The following is a 21,227-nucleotide window of genomic DNA, read 5'->3' on the forward strand; positions in this document are numbered from 1 at the left end:
CGCAGTTCTAAATTCAGCACTTCGTGGTTACCGTCTTCTGCACCATCAAACAAGGAAAAAAATCGTCGCTGGGTTTGCGGTGGGTCCCTGCACGCTCTGAGGGGTACCGCGACCCTCAGAGTGGCTGCTCGCATCCCAGTGAGCGTGTGCTGTGGTTGGTTTCACTGGGGCAAGGACTCTACTGCCCGACTCCTTTAGCTTCCAGAAAAATCAGTATCTGAGTTCTATTTTCTTAGAAAAAGAGAATCAACAGATTTTTTTTAGTGGAAAACTACTTCTGCACAGTCAACTACTGTTATGACAAAGCTACCTTGCTCACCAGCGTGCTATTACAGTACAGAAACACACGACCATGGATAAGAACCTGTAAAGAAAACATTTTTTGCCCAGCTGTTATCCCAAGCTTTTCAGTGAAATGTACACGCATCCTGCTGCTACAATGCTGCCTCTCCTTGGGTAGCGCCATAATTATACGTTGACTTCAATTAGTAAACCTCACTGCTTTCCGGTTTCTGGCTGGCCTCCGAGGGACAGCTCAGAGCCACGCCACCTAGGTGGACGCCACGACAACTAATTTTGAAATAAAGGTGTTTTTTGGGTGATCCAAACTCTAATTTTGGTGATCCAAACTCTAACAGCCACTTGGGAGTGTGGATGGCGAGCTGCTTGGGGACACAGTGCTGTGGTCACAGCTCGAGAGGGGTTGTGGCTGTGGGTTTATCCACCTGCTGGGCTTTTTTGGGTTGGTTATGTGATGGTCAACGCATCAACTCCTTGAAAATACCTAAAAGGAGCTCTAAACCACAAAATGGGTAGAGCTTTGGAAGCCATTCCATTAATAGGTAGGAAACTCTGAGTGTGCTGGTGTCTCCTCCGACCTGCGTAAACAAATTTGATGACTTATTTTTGCCTCTGAGTAACACACAGCATAATAGTCATGAATTTATAATTGTCTGGAGTTCACTGGCTTGTAAGCAACATGACGAAGAGCCTGATAAAACCACTCCAGAAAGCCTGATGAGAATGGGAAGGTAGTTTCCACAATTTCATGATCCATATCTGAAGTTTTAGAGGTGCTTTCATGAGAAGACCTGATGAAATTTATATGTGTATGATGCCTACGTATACTAGGATTTAAAACATTCCTGTATCCTTCCTCCCTTTCAGATGTACCCCTGAATTATTTCAAGGGTGCCATGATTAATTACTGATGAAATTTCCTTGCTCAGAGCACGAAGCCTTTCTCTAGTCTGCAGCAGGACAGTCAGAAGCAGTTGTCTTTAAGTCACTGCTGGATTTTGAGCTGTTAAGGTATTGGGGAAGGGTTGCCTGGCATTAACTTCTATTGGTGCAGGTGTGCCTTGAGGAGAAAAACGAAGAAAGGCAGAAAAAAACAACCCCTCAACTCCTCCAAAATTGCTTTGCTATGGCCACCAGCAAAGTAGTGCTGCTTCCAGGCTGCGTTGGGAAACCTGTTTATAAAGAAGCACCTCAGTGTTGAGCTTTGAGCCCTACCTGATGCTGTGTTTCCTTCTTCTTGTGCTCTATCAAGTCCTTAAAGTGGTCTTTATTATGAATCTAGTAGGAGGAGAAGGATCTACTGGTGCAAAATGGTATGTAGGGACATTTTATAGGAAAGACCATCTTGGTCATCAGATTTCTTTACCTGCTTTTGAAGAATACGTGGGTACTACAAAGGGGTTATTACAGAGAAAAATCACCTACCCCTTCCTGAACTGGGTTCAGAAGGGCTGTGCAGTGTTCGCAGCTAGGTGTGGGGTTAGGGCCTGGTTTGGTGTGACCTAAAGGAGGGGGTCAGAAGCTTGAGATGCGTGCTGCTGCCTCCTGTTCCTGCTTTTTGATGCAACCATCGGATGAACGTGTAAAAAGCAAAACTAAAACTGAGCATGTTATTCCCCAGGACTTAAAATTTGATAGGGTTTCATGACACAAATTGCAGGAGGACTTAATAGTGCTGGTCTTTATGGAAATGTTCATCAGGTCGTGAGCTTTGGATCAAGTGCAGAGAAAAAGGTGATGCTTTTCCAAACCCACCGTTCAAAGGCAGAAGGTGTTGCCTTCACCTCCGCTGTCCCGTTCAGAGCAATGTCTGAGGAAAATTAGAAGATCACTAACTTTTAGCATATTTATCGTGCTTTTCCATATTGTATTCATAAAAAAGAAATTAGTTTTCCTTTGAGGATAGTGACCACAACTGGTGCAGCTTCCTCAGAAAGGCTGGCGGCTGCTTGATGTCGGACTTGTCGGAGCTTTCCCTGCTCCTAAAGCTAATTGTTCCTTGACTGTAAACCTACCGCCTTTCTCTTTTTATTGATTTACTTTAAATAACAGGGACAGTTGTCTCATTCTTAGTAGGTAAATACTAATAATAAAGGTACTGCAAACGGAACAAGGTGTCCTTTAAAAATGCTGCCTGTAACTGGGGGGAAATAAAATTTCGCTAAAGGTACATATCTACAACAAAGTTATTAGTTTAATTTCATATCCCAGGGCCACTGTGCACAGTGCTCACCTTTGTCATTGAAGTACTGATTCATTTGTTTTATTAGCGTGAGTAATCTGTACTAGCACGGGCTGACTCGGCATGATCCAACGCTCATGTAAGCACTGGGGAGCCCTGAACCCACGGCTGCGCTTGCCAGCCTGCTGCTGGAGGTGGATGGCCGAGCTGAAGGCTTGGCACAGAAAAATCCTCTTATCTCTTTCTAGGGGAGCTGGGCTTTCTTCCAAACACCGTGCAAATGTGAATGGAAATGGGGCGTGTACCTGCCTTGAGTCTTTCAGGCAGTCGCTTGCAAAGGCCGAGCAGCGGAGCCATGTTCGAGGGGCTGCTGCTGTCCCTGCAGGCCGCGGCCTAGTGCTGTCCTCGTCCCCCTCATACTCCTGGGGAGCTGCAGGACACTTCCAAACACTCACAACCTTCTGTTGTGGCTGCTCAAGGTCCCTGGGTATCTTCCATCCTCATTGCATACAGATTTGATCACTTTGCTCCTTAGAAATTTTGGGACTGGACGTGGGAGTGGGTTGGCCACTCTCCCTCGCCAGAGTGAAATTGCTCCACGTAGCATGGAATCAGTGATGAATTTCAGCAAACAAAGGCTGTCGTACAGCTGCTTGTTGTGTACACTGTCAGAGGACTCTAAATAACCAGCTTGCATACCAGATATGTGTCGTAGTGTTTTACGCATTAAAATAAGAGCTAATATGCTAGGGCGAACACGTGGCGCTTTCGGTTGCGTAGTATTGGTTGTACAAGTTGAAGTATTCTTAGCTATCAAAGAAATGACATTGAAAAGCTTAAAATAGGGCTTTCAAGAGGTTTCTTTTCTTCTCAAAATGATCAGGCTGGACTTGAAATAACTGAATTCTTTGCTAGAGTAAAAGTAACACGGCTAGGCCAGCACATGCAATGCGATTGACTCACTTTCTCTAAGCTGAACCAGAAAACCTTTTTTTTTTTTTTTGTCTTCTCCTTGTACAGCTACTATGGCAGCTGGGACCCTTAGCGTAATTAAAGCCTCAGGACCTGGCTATGTTAGGAGCTGGAGTACCTGCTGCAAAGCGAAGGCTCCTCATCCCCATGGGCAGGGTCATCCCCATGGGCAGGGAATTGGTGAGGGAAAGTCAGCGTAACTCGTTGCTAAAGCACCGGATGAGGCCTTAGGCATAAGCCTGAAGTAGAAATTAAAGGAAAAAATGGCTCGTACTTTAAAGACAAACAGCAAAAAAGCCTTTTTGTTTGTGTTCTTGTGCGTGTGTGCGAGCACTGCAGTGGAACCAGAGTGTGTGCCTGCTTTGGGCCAGATTTCTGATTTAGGACAGTTTTTACCAGCTGCGCTTGCACTTGAGAATTTCTTTAATGCTGTCTTCCAGATTTTGGGAGAGACTGAATCGAAGGAAGGGGACTGTGTTTGTCATTCTTGGAACAAGAATTGTGGTGTAAAATTATCCCCCCCAAAATACCCACCTAAAAATGGGCGAGCCGCGTTGCGTTGCTCCTCCTGCTGCCGCTCCAGCCTGCTTCCTGCACGTTGTTTTTCTGCTTGCAGTGGAAAACTTCGTCCTTGTTTTGGGAAGTACTGTGGTGTTTTTGGGAACTAAACCTAATTTTATGTGTTTCTGTACCCACGTGTCTCACAGCAAGAGTCGCTTTCACGATTCAGGCTGTGCTTTACGAGCAGTACGCTTGCTCCTGAATACGGACCGTGGAGTTTTTGAGGTATTGAAATTGAGAGTTTTGGGGGGCTGGAAGCCATGCTGCAAATATTAAATGTACTGGGGAGCTAAGGATGCTGGATGTGTTATAGGGTGCTTAGTAAATGAATAATTTGATAGAGAAATGTCTTGAAGAGTGTGGCAGCAGTTACAGACTTTGGCACGCAGGTATGATGACATCTACGTGGCTGTAGCTTTACACATGGAACAGCTGGAAATAAGGGCAGTCTAACTCTTAAAAACACTTTTGTTTGTGTTTTGTTGCTCTATTTATCTTCAGGTCAAGGACTGTTCTGTTACTCATAGCGCACTTAGAGGTCATAACTGGTAGCAGGAGAATCTTGGTGCAAATATATGTGAAAACCAGAAGCGGTGCTGGGTGCTTAACCAAGTGGGAGGGCGGCTTGTGCCTGGGGGCACCTTGCTTTTCTAAACCATTGGAAAAAAAAAATGTTTGTTGTAGTAGCAAGATGTTGTGCGGGGTCTGGGCAGAGATGTCCACAGGATGAGCCACTGCTGCTTCGTGGCACCTTGCTCTAGGTTATAGACCTTTAAATATCAGTTTGCTTTCCAGAACAGCTTTCAGATATAAAATAACTATAATAAAAGCCGATTTGTAAGTCTTCTGTTGCTACAGCTAATCTTCCCACTGTTACCCTGCCTGTGTGTCATTTCCATTACCCTGCCAGGAAATTCTGAAGGAGACGCACTTGGTATCAAATACTTTACCTTGGGCGTTACACTGGCTACTTGAATGAACACAGAGACTAGTTTTCTCCCTGGGAGCCATCGCAAAGCAGATGCCTAGCTCCTGAAGATGCTCACATCATGTGAGCGTGTGCATCTGGAAGCTTTGCTTTACTTGAGCTGAGCTTTCCTGTAAGCAGACCAGCTATTTACAGGCAATCTTGAGCAGTCACATCATTGGTATGTATAAAAGGGTGCTGAAAAACCATTGTAAGTTAGCCTGTATTGCTAGATAATTAAAAAATACTCTTTTTGGAGACTATTTAAATACTTAAACTCCACCATCTTGATAATATTTCCCTTTCTTCTCTTCTGATTTAATTGGGCACTGCAAGCTGCTCAGGTTTGGGGCCTTGATGGTACTCTGTAAAACATCCACACCAACTGAACGGTGTGATTATTTCTATGATTGACTTTGTCTAGGTTTAATTAAACTGGTATTCTAAAGCTGAATGCCTTGATGTCGCCAAAGCATTGCACAATGACAAATTGTGCAGCTGTAGGATGTTTCCTGTTTTTTTCCTTCTGATCCTCAATGAAGAATTTAATCCAGGTGCCATCAGCAGAGCAGTCATAATGTGTTCAATAACTTTCTCTAGAGAGTTTTTTCATAGAGGACCTTTCACTTATTTTCTTAGTATGATTCCTTATGCTAAATTTACTCTGAAGAATTCATTTCTTTCTAGCTGCTTAGGGTATTTCAGAAATGGAGCGCGAGCAGTTTGTCCTCCAAGGCTGAGATTCTCACCCGTTACTGTTGATTGAGAGCTTTAATTTCTAGGTAGGCAGTTTGAGGCATCTCCAAATGGCCTTATCTGAACCAAATGCTGTTCTCACACACTCTGAAAATCTTGAGTCACTTGTCACATCCATAAGTCATTGCCCATATGATTAATGCTATTTTCAGTTGAGGGCTTTGGAACATGCAGTCTCAAATGCAGATTGCAGTGCACTTTTTGAAGGATGAAGAGCAGATACCAGGCTTACACTAAGTTGTTTCTTGATGCATTAATTACATCGGTAACTGAAACAGCTTGCTTCAGTTGATGATACCTTGAACTTGAGTAATTTCTACTGATGGCATTCAGCTGCCATCACGCTCTGAAGAATCGAGCCAGCCAGTTCAAACTATCTTTATTTTAATATTTCCATTTCTGTAAGGGAGCTTTAATATTAAGAATGTGACTTTGCCAGCTTACTGCAAAGCGGTGTGATTTGTACCATTCCTGACGTAGGCAATTGAAGCATGAGACAGCACAGCCAGCACCAGCCGTGTGCAGGGCTCCCAGCACCTGCTCCACGAGGCCCTGCAGGGGCTGTAGGACAGCGTGGAGCACTGCTGATCCGTGCACATCAACAGGGCTTGGGTTGCTCCCGATATGCTTCCCATCCCTGCCTTTTCTGATAATCATTACCAGAAAATAATCGTCCTGCTAAGAACACTTGGGTATTGTACAGCATCGATACGTATGTCAGTCCTGTATAGAGATTGACATTGTTACTTAGAGCTTAACTTTAAATATCAACATTTCATTTCCCATTTTAAATACCAATTTATCCTTGTATATTAGAGCTGCGCTGATTTTGGTTTTTGCACAGTTCATATGATTAGAGATGGATAAATGTCTTCTTCCTCCGTTTGTTTGTATTGTTCTAAAGCCAAATGGGTTTTTCACTTGCCTGAAGAATGCCCGACCTGAAATGCTGCATTCTTTGCCCCTGTCTGCAGGCATGTAGTAAATACAGGACCTTTGGGTGAGGCCAGTCAGCTGAGAATGAATGCTCATTTCATTCATCTGGCTTCTGTCATCAGCTTGTTCCTGAGATACATGTTTTAACTAAAATATCACAGGCAGGCTAAAACATTGGCAATCCTCTTTCTGAAGCTCCTCAGCAGGAAGACTTCTGTGCAGATGGCTTCTTCCTAATAAATGAGAAGATGAGTTAGCTTGTTAAGCATTAATTCAGGTGTACATTAATTCAGATTTTGGTGATACAGCTGTATGTATATGAGGGCGGGTAGATTTCAAGCCCTCGGTGTGTTTGACCCCCCAAGAGGACGGGTGTTGTGGGACTGGTAGGAAGGGGTGGCTGCACTCAGTGTGTGCTCTGTGACCTGATTTGCACTGATGGGTCTAACTGCTTGCCCTCCTTTTTTTGTCTTTTAATTGCTCGTTTTCTTCTCAGTGGAGTGTGACAATGTTTGACTTATTAATGTCAAGTACCTTCTTTTGAGGTTTTGTAAGTTAGGTGCAATGAGCTGAGCTAAATACTAGCCTTAGCTTTGTGAGCTGTGTCCTTTTTGTAGGTGATCTAAAAAGTGTGGTGTGAGAGCAGGCTTCCAAACAAGCTTAAGAGCCTTTATAAAAGTCAAAGAATCTGACGTTAACATCTTTTCCTGGTGTCCTGTTCTATGGTGTGGAGCAAGCACAATGGTTATAGAAGACAGAAAGGGAGCGCCTTCACCCAAAGAGAGATCACTAACATTTATAGCCAGCACCCTCTTTAACTGCGCTTTCAAGTGATCCTTGGACAGGTGGTGGATTTCTTGAGATGTAATATTTTCATGTATTAGAAGATATCAGAATATTTTTTCTAAATAATAAAACTTGTTCTCCTTTGTAGGATATCAGAGCGCGTAGAATTTGGGGAGACGAGAGCACACAACGATGCTGCTGAAAGGAATCTGAGCCACAGAGCATGCTTTGTGCCACAGTTACCCAGGTATGCTTCACCTCAGCACTCCTCTAATGAGCCACAATTCATTGTGCTTCTTGCTCCATTACTTGTCATCCCGAGCCAAGGAGACTGTCTCAGCCTCAGACCAAAATTAAGCTCTGCTTTCATCATTGCTCTATCTGGATGCTGCTTGCAGTCTGAAATCTTCTGAAGCCTTTAATGTGTGTTTTAGTTTTAATTTTATCTGGTTGCTACATTTCAGCCAGTCTCTCTTCAAATGCTACACTGATTTATAACATAAGGTAGGCTGAACGTTTTGGTGTTTATTTTCAGAAGCCTTTTTGTTTTAGGCACAGAGATGTGGTATCAATAAACTAGGTGCTGAGCTACATATGTGGAAATAGAATTTTGAGGCTTGCTCCAGACTTGTTAGAAGCTGCTCCAGTTAACTCATCTGCAGATAATCTGCTGGGCTTCAGAATTCAAAGGCATGTGGGTAGAGGCATCCGTCATGCCTTTGTACGCCAGTGTCTGTGAACCAATGCAAACTTTTCAGGATGTTTAGATGATGAAGGCAAAGCTTTGTAGTGTTTTGTTTAAATAAAAGGTTTGGGATGGATATTTAAAATCTTCCTTGAAGTGCACCTTCATTCCATGCTATCTGCTTGTTCTACAGAAAGATGGTAAGAAAGCAAATACCTGCCTTACCTGATGGACTCCAGGATTTTTCAAAAGCAGTTTTGTGATGGGAGTTATCAAAACCCAATAGCCCTAGCTGTCCTAGAGCACTAAAAGATAAAATAAAAACAACAAACCCCGCACTCATATGATTGTGAAGTGTTTCTGTGGCATGGAAGAGAACTTTTCTATTAGCACCAGCTGGCAAGTGGGAGTAGAGAAACAAAGCAAACAAACAGCAGAGAAAAGTAGGAGGAACAATGGTAAGAGTTGAAAAAGTGACACATTTGGAGACCAGCACGGAGAATAACAAACTCATATCACAGGATGTTTTGCGTAGCAACAGGACTTTTGTCTTCAAGTGGACCTTAGTGTAGCTGCAGCACTTGCTTCCTGTGTGAGATAAAGGGCCGTTGTACTCTGAATGCTTTTTAATCTCTATATCTAAATTGGACTAATAATTAAAAAGAAATTGCTGAAGGAAATAATAGGAAGTCTATTGCTCCTGAAAGTGTTTCCTCTTATTTTGCTGTCAGAGAAGGGAGGACTGAAACCTGTGTAAGGGAAGCAGATAAAAGATGAACTTTCTCACCAGGTGCTGAATGCTGTCTACAAACTACGTTGTCGATGAAGGAAGAAATTGATTGGGAATTGAAAGCGCGAGCTAGTTCATAATACTGGTCAACATGCGCAAAGGGGTGCCAAAGGACCCAGAAATAGCTGACCTCTTCTACAAAGATGATCCTGAAGAAATATTTGTGGGTTTACATGAAATCGGACATGGAAGTTTCGGAGCAGTTTACTTTGTAAGTACAGTTCTTTACCTCCTTTTTGAGAAATGAAACTGATTTATCTGGTATTTTGCAGATTCTCAGCATTTGTAAAAGTGGGCATCCTTTCAGCTCTTAGTGTTCTGTGTTTGTTAGCTTTAGCATAGCACATCGTGGAAATAAGTGTCTCCAGAGCACTCCTGAGCTCTTTGCTGTTCCAGCTGTATTTAGAGAAGCAGTCAACTATAGACTTAATAACATACCCAATCACACAGGTTAAGTACATGGTACTGGTGCTGTTAGATGCTGAAAGTTGAATTGAAGCAGTTGGAAATTAATTTGCCAAACTGGAATTTCAAGATAATCTACTTGGTGCTCATAAGCTTGTAAATTATTGCAAATTAATAGATCTAGTGAATTAATGATTCAACATGCTTTTGGAGTTAAAAGCTATTTTTGTTAATGAATTGGCTTTGTGGTGGTTTGAATAAAGATACTGTGGAAGTCGCATCAAATTGCTTTCAGGCTTCTGAATGATTTCTGATAATTTAGGAGTTAGAGATACCTTTGAAATATTGCTTTGCTTTGTCATCTTCCTTCTGCTCTCGTTTATCACATACCATACTATCTCCAATAGCAAATGCTTCCATGGCAAAAGCAAAGGGAAAGTCGGGGGGGATGGGAATTCAAGAGGGAAGGGAGGTAGCGTTAACTGATAGTCGAGAGAATTTCATCTGGAAAGTGAGAAGAATCCAATTAGGATCAAACAAAGCCAAACTGAAAATACTGGATTTGGAAATAATTGTAATGTAGTCACTATCAGTGAAGCTAAAATAGAATTCAGTATCAAAAAATCATTCTAAGATAAATTTACGTTACATGGTGGTATGTCTTGCCACTCCAGAAGATCAAGCACACCGGAGCTGAGATTTTTGAATATCAGACACTAAAGTATTCAGATAAGCTCTCTTACACCTGCAACGCTGACAGTAGCTAGCATGAGTGATCTGCAAGCACTCCAATCTGCTGCTCGTAGTTCTGTGCAGCAGTGGAGCTACTGGTGGAACCAAAGAGGTTTTCTGCCATGGGGATCATCAGCAGTGGGACAGATTCTTTTAGGTGTTGGGTTAAGTGACAGGTAGGTGGAAGAATAATAGTAAATGTGTAAGACGATGAGTTTGTAAAATTTACAATACATGTTGATCCTCTCCATAAGAAGAGCAGGATTTTTTTAAGGTGTGAGTAGGGAGGTCCTGCTCAGTGTATCTCACAGACGAGGAAAAGGATGTGTGATGTGCTTTAGGGCAGAGATGAAGTAGTGAAGGTGCTGCCTTCATCATTCAGCTCTGGTGGTCAGAAAGCCCTTGTGCTTCCAGGGAAAGAGGATGAGGAGTGTTAGAGAGCTACTAAGGAGGCTTACATCAGACATGTCACCATGGTTAGGCAGATTTTTGTGATTCTGCAGAGCTTCTCTTCCTCCTTTTCCCTCTATGCTTCACCTGGTCTGTGCTTTGAAGAGTGTAGCCAGCCTGCAGCTTCTTGCAGTGACCTAGCAGCATCTTCCTTCTCCAAGCTTGATGGCGATGGAAGGCACGTTTGCAGTAAGGTTACTGTAGTAACACAGTGAGTGTAGACAGATGCATCACCTCTTTTCTGTGATACACCTACTCTTCTTGGCCGCTCTTTGAGACTTTCTTCCCTGTTGCATGGAGCACTGAGCATACAGCAAATCATTCCTTGGGGTCTGTGTTCTTGCAGCCTGTCTGTCTTTCTTCACCTTGCAATGAGGCAGGGTTTGGGAATAATCTCACATCAAATAAGATCTCACATAATCGTGGCAGTGTTTCCAGGGGTCCTGATGTCCATGGTATCAGAAAGGGAGAATAGGTCAAACACCCTTTGAAGGAACAGGGCTTCCTAAATCATTTAAAGAAGAGGGAAAAGTTCTAAAATACACCAAGGGTCAGGTTCCTTCCTGACTGGTCACAATATTTCTAAAGATTGTGTATGGTTGTTATGCAGTTCAGTGCTGCTGCCCTAACAGAACTAAATACTTCATACCCCAGCGTGTCCGTGGTGTTTGGCATCCTCAAGCCTACTGCGGTTCTGTGAACATGTATTTTAAAAAGATAAGAAACCTTTTACCTATTAAAAAATAAAGGGGTGGTGGGGTGGTAGAGGAATATTCATGTCAGGTCTAATCAAGAAAAGAAAGAAGAGAGTGCTGCTCAAATATGTTGTCCTGGGCTCATGTGTTTTGCCATTCAGAAAATGGCAATGGAATAAAGTTAATAGAGGATTTGGGGGTGCAACTTGGAGAGCTGGTGATTTTGTTTGCGCAATATATAATTACCAATGCTTGGCAAGTGAACTTAAGAAAAGAAACTTTTTTTCTTGCTAGAAAGAAACGCTGCTTAGAGCAGCAACTTGGTCCACAACAGAGGGAAGGTGGCGACAGCTTAATGGGGCAGTTGTACCCTGCAGCACAAAGTTGTGGCTGATGTGAGAGAGCGTGTGTTATGTGAAGATATTTGGAGTTAGCAGCAGACAGAAGTATTTGGAAATTTGTTTAGAACACCAGCAGGAACTCATCTATTTGAGTAAAATACTCTTGAGATCTTTTATGTGCTGGAGCAGGACGATGAGTGCTTAGGAAGGGTTTTGCCTTCCCCAGAAGTTACTTGTGTTATGTTTTCTCTAACCCATTTGATGAAGTGTGTGTGCTGGGAAGAGTCGAGTCTAAGTGTGTCAGCTCCCTTTAGTAATTCCTGGGCTCTTGTGGTTCACCCAACGTCATTTTTCTTTGAAGTCACCGTGAGCATCGTGAAATGTCTTTGATTAATGCATTGCTTGGGAGTATAGTACTCATCCTTGCGAGCAGTGGAAATGAGGATTTACCAGATTTAACTTTGATTGTATTCTAAGCTTTTAACTGACACAGGGTTTTTGTCCTCAAAATTGTAAGTGGTTAGAGGTGCTGGGATTTCAGCAACTCTTAGGATTAAAACCTTAAGATGTTCCATCCTTAACATGCAGAAATGAGGGCAGTGCCACTCCAGGCAACCAGAGCTGTTTCTGAAACTGAGTTCATGGCCTCTGGTCATCATCCCTGTGTCATACGGGTTCCAAAACAGCAAGATTTTGCTGACTGAATAATGCTCATTGTCCAACTTGGATCTGATGGCTCTGATAATAAAATATTAAATGAGTAGCTAATCTGTAAGACAGAATCTTCCAGTGTCTCATTTTTTCCTTTGACACGACATTTTAAATTTACAATCAGATGCCACACATCCAATTCTGTTGAGTGTTTCCCTGAGCCTTCTTAGTACTGTGTTGATACGAGATTGTGACAATAACGATCACCTGCAGTTCAAGGACACTTGCTATTTATGTTCTATTCCCCCCAAATACTGAGCATCATCTACTAGCCTGACTTACTGGTTGCAAGGATTGGCTTTCAACTCCTCTTAGCTTTCAAACTTAGCTTTCAAAGCTAAGCTATTTAATGAAGAAAGCAAAAATAAAGAATGGGGGCTTAAATTTTAAAGATAGAAGACTTGGTGTGGACAGAACTGGAAAACTTGCATGAGATGTTACTGCCATGACCACTTGCCCAACGAGAAAGCTTCTTGGGATAACAGTGCTTTCCATGCAGGAATCAAATGAGCAGATTGCAAGCAAATACGGCGGCTTTGTATTTTTTTCCTGCTTATACTCTGGGCAGAAAGCAAGTCCGTCAATCTGGTTGAGAAGTTTGAGTTAGATGTCAGCTCTCTGAAGATCTGCTTTTGAAGATCTGCTTTTTTTGCATTAAAATAGGTGAAGTTTGGGGCCTGGCAAATTTTGTTGAAAATGTAAATGTCCTGATTTTTTTTTCTGGTCTGCTTTTAAGCTTGATTCCACGGTGGTTTTTCAGATAAGGTGGTTTGCATTTCTATGAATAGCATGGCTCCATGATTTGACATCTGCTCAACCACCAGCAGCGAAGAGAACAACTGTGTGCAGATCGCCTACGTTTGGTGACCCAGTTTCATAAGCGAAGTGAATGACATTCCTTTTGTTACTACAAATTCATTCCTGAAAACTTGATCTTTTTGTGATAGCACAAGAAAACCAAAATAACTTGCTTTCTAACAACCCCAATGGTAATATCTGGGAGGAGGTCTGTGCCTCATCAACGTGTTTTGAACCGTAGGAAAGTCACAGCCTCTCTGCTTTAATGGCGTAAAACTAGATTAATCAGTCTTTTGAAGAACAAAGGTTTGAAAAAAAGCCCAATGTTAAATGAAACTTGGCAAAAGCAGCCTGGACCCGTCTATCTTTTTTGACTGATTTTCAGAACCAAAACTAGTTGTGTTTTTTTTTCCGTACAGCAATGCATATAAGGCACACAGACATTGTCCTAAGATGATGTGATGAAAAATCACAATACAGCCTTTGCCTTAATATTGGAAATAAGTGGACCAAAAACAGTGAATCAGAGAAAATGCTGATTAGAGGAGCAAGCTAATTGAACGCTGCTTTTACAACAATTCCAATGAAACTATTTTATGCATTCTCAGTGAGATACCGGACCTTGTTCTGTGTATCAGTAGAGAGGTAGCAAGTGTAGTAAGGGCTGAGGGAGGGACTGTGATTGTGGATAGATAAATATTGCCAGAAAAGAGAGTGCCAGAAAATAGCTGTCTCATAAATCTTATCACAAGGCAGGTGTCTCTGAAGTGTAGGAGCTTTCCAGGATGTGATATAGGAGAAGAAAGTCTGTGTTTGCTAAAGGCACGGCTCACTCCACGGGGAGGATTTAAAAATGATTTGTTTTTTCTAATTTATTTTTTTCCTCCTCCAGGCTACAAATTCCCACACTAATGAGGTGGTGGCAGTCAAGAAAATGTCCTACAGTGGGAAGCAAACGAACGAGGTAAGATGGTGAAGCCAATTCTGATGCAAAGGCTGGTACAACATAATGTAAGTCTGGTCAGGGGAATTAGCTGAGTATTTCATTTGACACTGGCGGGCCAGCTTTCTAATGCTGTAGCTGTTGCTCACTTCCATAGGAAGCATGGAGATTTGTAGAGGGAAAATGAGTTTATGCAAATTTTGACAAATAGTTCAGGTTAAGGAAGTGAATTGGAATTGAGAAATAACCAGCCTAGAAGCATTCTGTACTAAGGGCACTAAGAGCACCTAGGCTACTGAAACCATAAACCGCAACTCTTTGAGGTGTCAAGTGAGATGTATAGCTGACCTGAAACACTTCTCAGGACCTACAGTACAGAATGGCATAGACATCATATTCAGAGTATCAGTCTCACTTCAATGGTTGCTTGTTAATTGCTCGTATTTGTTCCTGTTGTGGTGTCTTGATCCAAACAGAGAACCCAAGCACATCAGGTTGACATGCAGTAGAGAACGTGTTTTTTCCGGCCAAAGGGGATGTTCATTATTAATTTTTCCTTACTTACCTGTTGGTCTTCTGCATGTGCTGTCTGTAACTATTCCAGAGGTCTTCCAAATGTCAGTGGCCTTGTGCTGCAGTACAGAAGGAAGCAAACCGCTCTGTAGCATGTGCTGTAGCTGTCTGGGGGCAGGTGGGTTTGTTACTGAGTTTCAGACCACAGGGCAGTTAATTTTAACAGTAACAGTGCTTCAAGTAAAATGTATTGCAGATAAAAAGAGAAAAAAAATACAATTTTTGGCTGTCCTCAAGCTAAATGTGTCTTAGGGTGGTCTTACTGCAACAGTGACTACCCCAAAACTTCAGTAAAGTTGTGCTTTTGAAACTACAGCTCTTGTCATCTTCACATCATAAAATTGCATAATGGATGCTTTTCAGACTGTACTGTAGTCTGTGGTGTATGAAAGCATTTAGGGGGATTAAGTGGGGAAGTGTACTCATATCTTTTTCCTTTGTTTTTATTAGAAATGGCAGGATATCATTAAAGAAGTCAAGTTTCTACAACAGCTGAAGCACCCCAACACCATAGAGTATAAGGGCTGTTACCTGAAAGAGCATACTGCATGGGTGAGTGGCACTGTGCTTGGGGTCTTTGTGTGCAGAAAGCTTGTGGTATGACAATCAGGCATCCAGTACGTGCAGCAGTATTCATCCCATGCCACCTATAGTCCCTTTCTTCTTCTAAAAAAAAAAAAAAAGTTCCCTGGTAATTTAAAAGAAATGGATATTTAGGATATTGGAAGAGATCCCCACCTCTCTTTGGCAGGCCTCTGTATTCAAGCAGGTTAAACAATAATTATGGAGCATCCTCTAGAGAATCTCCCCATAGCTTTCCAGTGCCTGAACCTTCTTTGCAACAAATTAGGATGTCTGATGTTGCTGGAATTTATTTGGAGCATTTTATTTTGTTGATTGCTGATTACGTTTCTTAAAACTTCAGGTTTTACTTCTATTGCTTCTCAGCCATCCAAGTAGTAATTATTTGTGGAGGAGTGCGTATCATATTTAAAAGCATGCTTTTTTCTTGCAGTTGGTTATGGAGTACTGTTTAGGATCAGCTTCTGATTTGCTAGAAGGTGAGTTAGAACCATAGTCTTTGATTTTCTTTTCTCTAGTGTCCCTTCTGAGTACAGTGGGAGGCTGTTTTCTCACAACCTGGTATTTTACAGATGGCAGAGGCAGTCTGTCTATACTACTGCATTCTGTAGCTAGAATGCCTGTGTTCGTGGTACTAAGGGTAAGCTGAGATTTTCCCAGAAAGCCAGTGCTGCATATAGTTGGCATGTATGTTGTAAAAGGAAGGTACAGCTATTCCTGTGGTTTCTGCTTTGATTGAAGCCGGCTGCCTGTTATCTGAGTATCCGTAATAAAAACCTGTAGAGATCACCTTTGTCCCTGCCTTGCAGTTCGTAGGAATGGTCACAGATAGCTCTATAAAACAAGAGACTAGGAAAAAAAATGGGAAGTTTTCCTTGCTAAGGACTGAAGTTGTATTTCACATACATTTGGCAAGCTGTATGCAGTCATCGCAGTAACTATTGGCCCTAGCAGGACAGTGAAGAAAAGTGTTTAACATGAAATACACACAGGCTGTATGCAGACTCAAAGCTGCTACAGAAAATTAGTATGATGAAGATGGTGCTCACCTCGTGGCTTGCAAAATTGGAGAGGTATCTCCTGTTTAGAAACATTCTCAGGAAAAGATTGCTGTTTTCTTACGTTTTTTTTCCTGATTTTTTTTTCCTTAGTTCACAAGAAGCCACTTCAGGAAGTGGAGATTGCTGCCATCACCCACGGTGCCTTGCAGGGGCTGGCCTACCTGCACTCTCACTGTAAGATTCATAGGTAAGGCAGAGCTCAGTGCTGTTGGATGTCCTTCCATCTTCCCCGGGCTGGAGTCTGAAAATAACTTCATTGTGTTTAAGCAACTCTGGTAAAGGTTTTCCTGCCAAAGTTCCCTCTAATGGACTTGTCAGTACACCCCTGCCAGAGTAGATTTATAAATAAAAGCCGCTGGCTGTTAAGGAACACATTCCTTCTATAATAATTCAATGCAGTTATATTCCAGGGCTGAAATCTCTTCGATGTTAGCAACTGTTCTCTGCAGACCCTGGTAAAAAAGTGCACCTGAATGTTGGCAGAAAGCATGGATGGGAAAACACACACCCTAAATTCACCTAGTAAAGCAGTGTGGTAGAGCTAGACTATTTTTAAGACATTTTATTTTTTTACATGTGAGTAAATAAAATCAGATCAAATTTATGCATCCAGAAATCAGCTGATGAAAGCACAACTCAAGGCTAAAACTAACTTAAGAGAAATAAGAACACACAGAGGAGGATGTTATAACAGGCTGCTCATGGGCACCAGCTCCTAGATCTTTACTTTCCAGCAGTTCTGATTTTTTTCACTTATTTTTCAACAATGTTGTGTGTTCTTATTTTGTGGTTTTGTCTTATTTTGGGAACTGCTGGTACTTTATGTCAGGGAGTTGCTGTGAAAAGGATGAGAAATAGATTAGGGTAATGTGAGCGAGAAGTCATTAGGGTAAAGCAGTCTGGGACTAAGTCATGGGGTTAAAAGCCTTTCTGTAGTCTGCTGACAAGCTGTGGGCAGAAAAATTGTATACTTGAGGCTCAGACAATAAGGAATTTAATTATTTGTCATTTGTCAGAATAGATTAACTATTTGGGGTGTATCTACGCAAGGTTATTTTATTAGGCCTAAGGAAAATATTAAGTTAGAATGTCAACTTATGAAATTAAAATGATTTCTGGTCAACCCTTTACATACATGCCCTTATTTATGCATAAGAATACCTGTTCTGAACTAACTTTACACACATTCAGAGGGCATTAAATTCTTTTTTATAGTAAATGACTGCCTGCATGGGCTCTACTAAGAATTAGGTTTTGGTCGTGATTAGGACTTCTAAACATGGCACAACTAGTGTGCTGTATAAAGTCAGCTGAATCCTAGCTACTCAGTGTGAGCTGCCCATTAATGTGTTTACTGCATATCACAAACAGAGCTGGTTATTTCTCTTTGAAATTGGGAAAAGTTTCACTCTTGCAGTATGCTGAGTGACCACGAGGAATGTTAAGTACCATGCAGGTCTTTCCTATCTGAGTGGTTTTCTACCAAAGGATATTTTGCCTTTTAATTCCTGAGCGAAGAAAGCAAGACCTCTCCCAGGACCATCGGGAGAACTCTAGTTTTCTGTAAGATGCTCTAACTTAAAGAGGAGAGCTGAAAGATTGCCTTTTCCTAGCTGTGTGTAAAATCCTTGGAGTAAAATCTCCTGCTGTGGCAAGTGACAGGAGCACTGGGGCAGGTGAAGCAATGACGGTGAGGAGGGACCAAAGCTGGGACAACTTTGGTTTCCCTGCCCAAAAGCCAGGAAGGCGAAATGAGTGTGACCTGGAATGGGGGGACACCTTGTGGAGATGCAGGAAAAAGCAGGGCCCTGGTCTCATCCTGAGCTCCCTGGGCCTCCCCCTTAACACTTTGTCCCAGTGGCACTGTGTGGGGTGGCAAAGGGTGAGATTATCCCATCAGATTGCAGACACGAGGCAATCTGAAGTTAGCACAGATACCTAAGTTGATACCTGAGGTGCCTGCTGAACTGTGAGGGTAGCAGTGGAGACGAAGCAGAGAGGACAGGACTTGTGCTGTCTCTGAAGGACTTTTGAGGGTTTGTTCTTGTGCACACAAGGCATTGTTTGGTACTTGTCCTCATTCAAAAGTGACAGATGCATAGACCCAAAACATGAAGACTTACCTGAGTAGCACATGTGCACCAAAAATGCTGTAATGTTGATTTTGAAGCAGTGTTGTCCCAGGAGTGAGGAAACAGAGGTTCTGAGAGCCCAGCTCTGTTGCTGAAGCATTGCAGGTCCATGCCTGTTGCTGCAGCTCTTGTTATTCCAGCATTGCCCGTCTGTGTGCTGCCCTTTGGAGATAAAACATTGCACCCATGTCTGCATCATGCTGAACTTCAGCAGTCTTTCAGCTGGCCTGTTCCTCTGGGCCTGCAGTTTGTGGTTGGTGCACAAGTTGCTGTCCTTCATCTGTTGTACAATAACTCAGCGTATGCAGCAAACACAAGGTAGCTTTGTTGCCCCTCCCATTTATCCAATTAGCTTCCTTTTTCATATGGTCACCGAATGTGTGAGTTTGGCAATACCCAGTAACTTGGAATCGTGGAATCATTTAGGTGGGAAAAGACCTCAAAGATCATCAAGTCCTACTTGTTTATGTTGGACGTCTGCTACTACCAATAAGTGGTTTCAATGTTAAGGACCTACAGTCAAACACCAGATATGAAAAGCTTTTTTTTTTTCTTGATGTGTTTTCTATTTATAGATTTTTATTTTTTTTTATAAGACAGCAAAGAGACATTCCAGACTGTATACCCAGCCTGGCTGATGGATCCCTTACATGTATTCAACATATATTGAGGGTCTTCTTTTGCAGAAGTAACTAACTGAGCTGCTGCTATGTGAAGTCAAACCTGGCACACCCAGTGTACAGCTTTCCCGTTGTTATTGGGGTGCTGTGTCAGGGTTTCGAGGAACTTCACTATGTTGTGATTTTTCAGCTGCAATGTATCAGGAGACCTGAATTTCTTAAAGCAATTCTTTTTTATTCTGATGTGTGCAAGAAAAAATAGTTCAGGTATAACAGGCCAGAAATCCTAGGGATTAGAAGTAAATGGTACTCAAGTGAATTCTTCTCTAACTTTGTATAGGCCCATTGCCAGGTTTCTTAGAAGGCATGCAAATGGAGTTAACCTTTCTCAGCATTTTATTGGCAATTAATTTGTAATTAACCCACTTACTGCTGGAGTTGAGAAATGTATGGTGCCAAACATGTTGAAAGTATCTTGTGCCGTATGTATTGCAGTAGCTTCATTATTGTTAATTTCTGTAATGTATGAATTATCTGAGACTTGCAGGAAATTAATGGACCCCAGTCATTTGAAAGATTAAAATAACATTTCTGGTATCTGTCACATCTTGGGTATTAGGGAGAAACACTCCCTTGTTCTCAGTTTGGGACCTCAGCCTTGTCCTTCATTCCCTAGCACACTTTTTGGGTGCAGTCAGATTTCTGTTCCAAATGAAGTCAGGTATTTGATCTCTCTAGCTTTCTGTAATACCAGGCTTCTAAACAACTCTCTCTTTTTTTTTTTTTTTTTTTTTTATATTTAATTTGAGAACAGGTTAGCAGAGTTCTGTTTATGTGTAAATTTTTCAAAGCTATTCTACTGTAACCAGAAGTGTGCTTTTTTTTTTTTTTTTCTTCTTTTAAAGGGATATTAAAGCTGGAAATATTCTTCTAACAGAACCAGGTCAAGTGAAACTAGCTGATTTTGGGTCTGCATCTATAGTCTCCCCTGCCAATTCTTTTGTGGGAACGCCTTACTGGTGAGTAAAGCATGGGGTACTTCATGGGGACTGCTGCCTTACATTTCCAGCATTTCACAGTCTAAAAATAGTATCTGGCATAAAAACTACATTAGCCAACTATATTAACAAAGCAGCGTTTTTACAATTCCTGTGTCCAGCTCTTCAGGAAACAGGTTCTTTCTCAGTGCCCATGAGTAGAGGTAGATTGTACAGCACTTTGAAAGTTAATGTTTTGACTTCTATAATACCATTGGCTTAAAAATTATTAACATTTGCCATAGGTAGTGGCATTAAGGCAAACGCATGGAGAAAGGGAAGTTTCTTAATCCAGCTCTGCAGACTGGAAGCCACGCAGCTACTTAGATTCTCTTTTGAAGAGACGTGCTTAAGGGTCACTTGAGTTGCTTAGCATTCCTAACGTAGTGGGCCAGCATAGCTTTACACTCCACTTACTTTGTGGCAGACCTCCCAGGCATTTCTGGGAGGTCACCTATGGCCCAACCTCTGAACAAGCCCATTTGGCAGGAAGCCTGCTTCATCTTTGAAGAACAAAACCAAATAGGCTACATTTTTGCAGGCTGGCCCTGCTGCTTTTTCCCCCCAACATTCATCCCTTTATCCTGGACCACCATATTTCCCAGTTGTTCTGGATTTCCCTGTTCATTTCATAGCGATACTTGCAGGCTGCACATATGTACTGGAAAATTCTCCTAGTGTGCCCATGGAAAACCCACCAGCTCTGGTGAGAGATGGTGCCTTTAGGACTCCCCCAGCCCTTGCTGACTGCCTGCAGGTACAATGCCTTTGAGATTACTGTGGGTCTCCCATGTGCCAGCAAGTTTTGCTAGCAGCGAGGCTGGCCTCTTATTTACTTCCCTTTCTTAATCTGCATCTTGGAAGAGTTTCTTGTGCAGCCAAGCACTCTTCTGTTTCGTCATGGCTTTTCTCAGATCCATGCTGGCCCTTGAAGTTGTGGCCTGCTGTGCTGCTGAAGATGATGAAGCCATCTCATTGTAAGCTATGTGCTGGGAGTCACAGGTTGTGTCCTCTGACCTGCGTGTTTTGTCCTGTGGTTGGCAGGATGGCACCAGAGGTGATCCTTGCTATGGACGAAGGGCAGTACGATGGAAAGGTGGATGTCTGGTCCCTTGGGATCACGTGTATTGAGTTAGGTGAGTAAATACTTTGCCTCTGATGTGAATAAAGAACTGTCCCCAATAATTGTTGGGAGTTTTTTTTTTAAAAAAA

General features: G+C 42.2%; 1 protein-coding gene across 7 annotated transcripts in view; it reads left to right on the top strand.

The window, feature by feature from the left end:
- Positions 1-21,227, top strand: part of TAOK3 (TAO kinase 3) — an 81,965-nt gene that overhangs the window by 26,134 nt on the left and 34,604 nt on the right. For all 7 annotated transcript variants that reach the window (XM_084538727.1, XM_084538721.1, XM_084538725.1 and 4 more), the window contains 8 exons: positions 7,609-7,707; positions 8,936-9,146; positions 13,960-14,031; positions 15,034-15,135; positions 15,599-15,644; positions 16,317-16,413; positions 19,884-19,997; positions 21,060-21,151. In XM_084538727.1, coding sequence (XP_084394853.1) covers positions 9,027-9,146; positions 13,960-14,031; positions 15,034-15,135; positions 15,599-15,644; positions 16,317-16,413; positions 19,884-19,997; positions 21,060-21,151 — 643 coding nt within the window. In that variant the 5' untranslated portion in view covers positions 7,609-7,707; positions 8,936-9,026. The remainder of the gene's footprint in view (positions 1-7,608; positions 7,708-8,935; positions 9,147-13,959; positions 14,032-15,033; positions 15,136-15,598; positions 15,645-16,316; positions 16,414-19,883; positions 19,998-21,059; positions 21,152-21,227) is intronic.

This window comes from Aythya ferina (assembly GCF_964211825.1).
Source record: "Aythya ferina genome assembly, chromosome: 17".
Classification (NCBI taxonomy): Eukaryota; Metazoa; Chordata; class Aves; order Anseriformes; family Anatidae; genus Aythya; species Aythya ferina.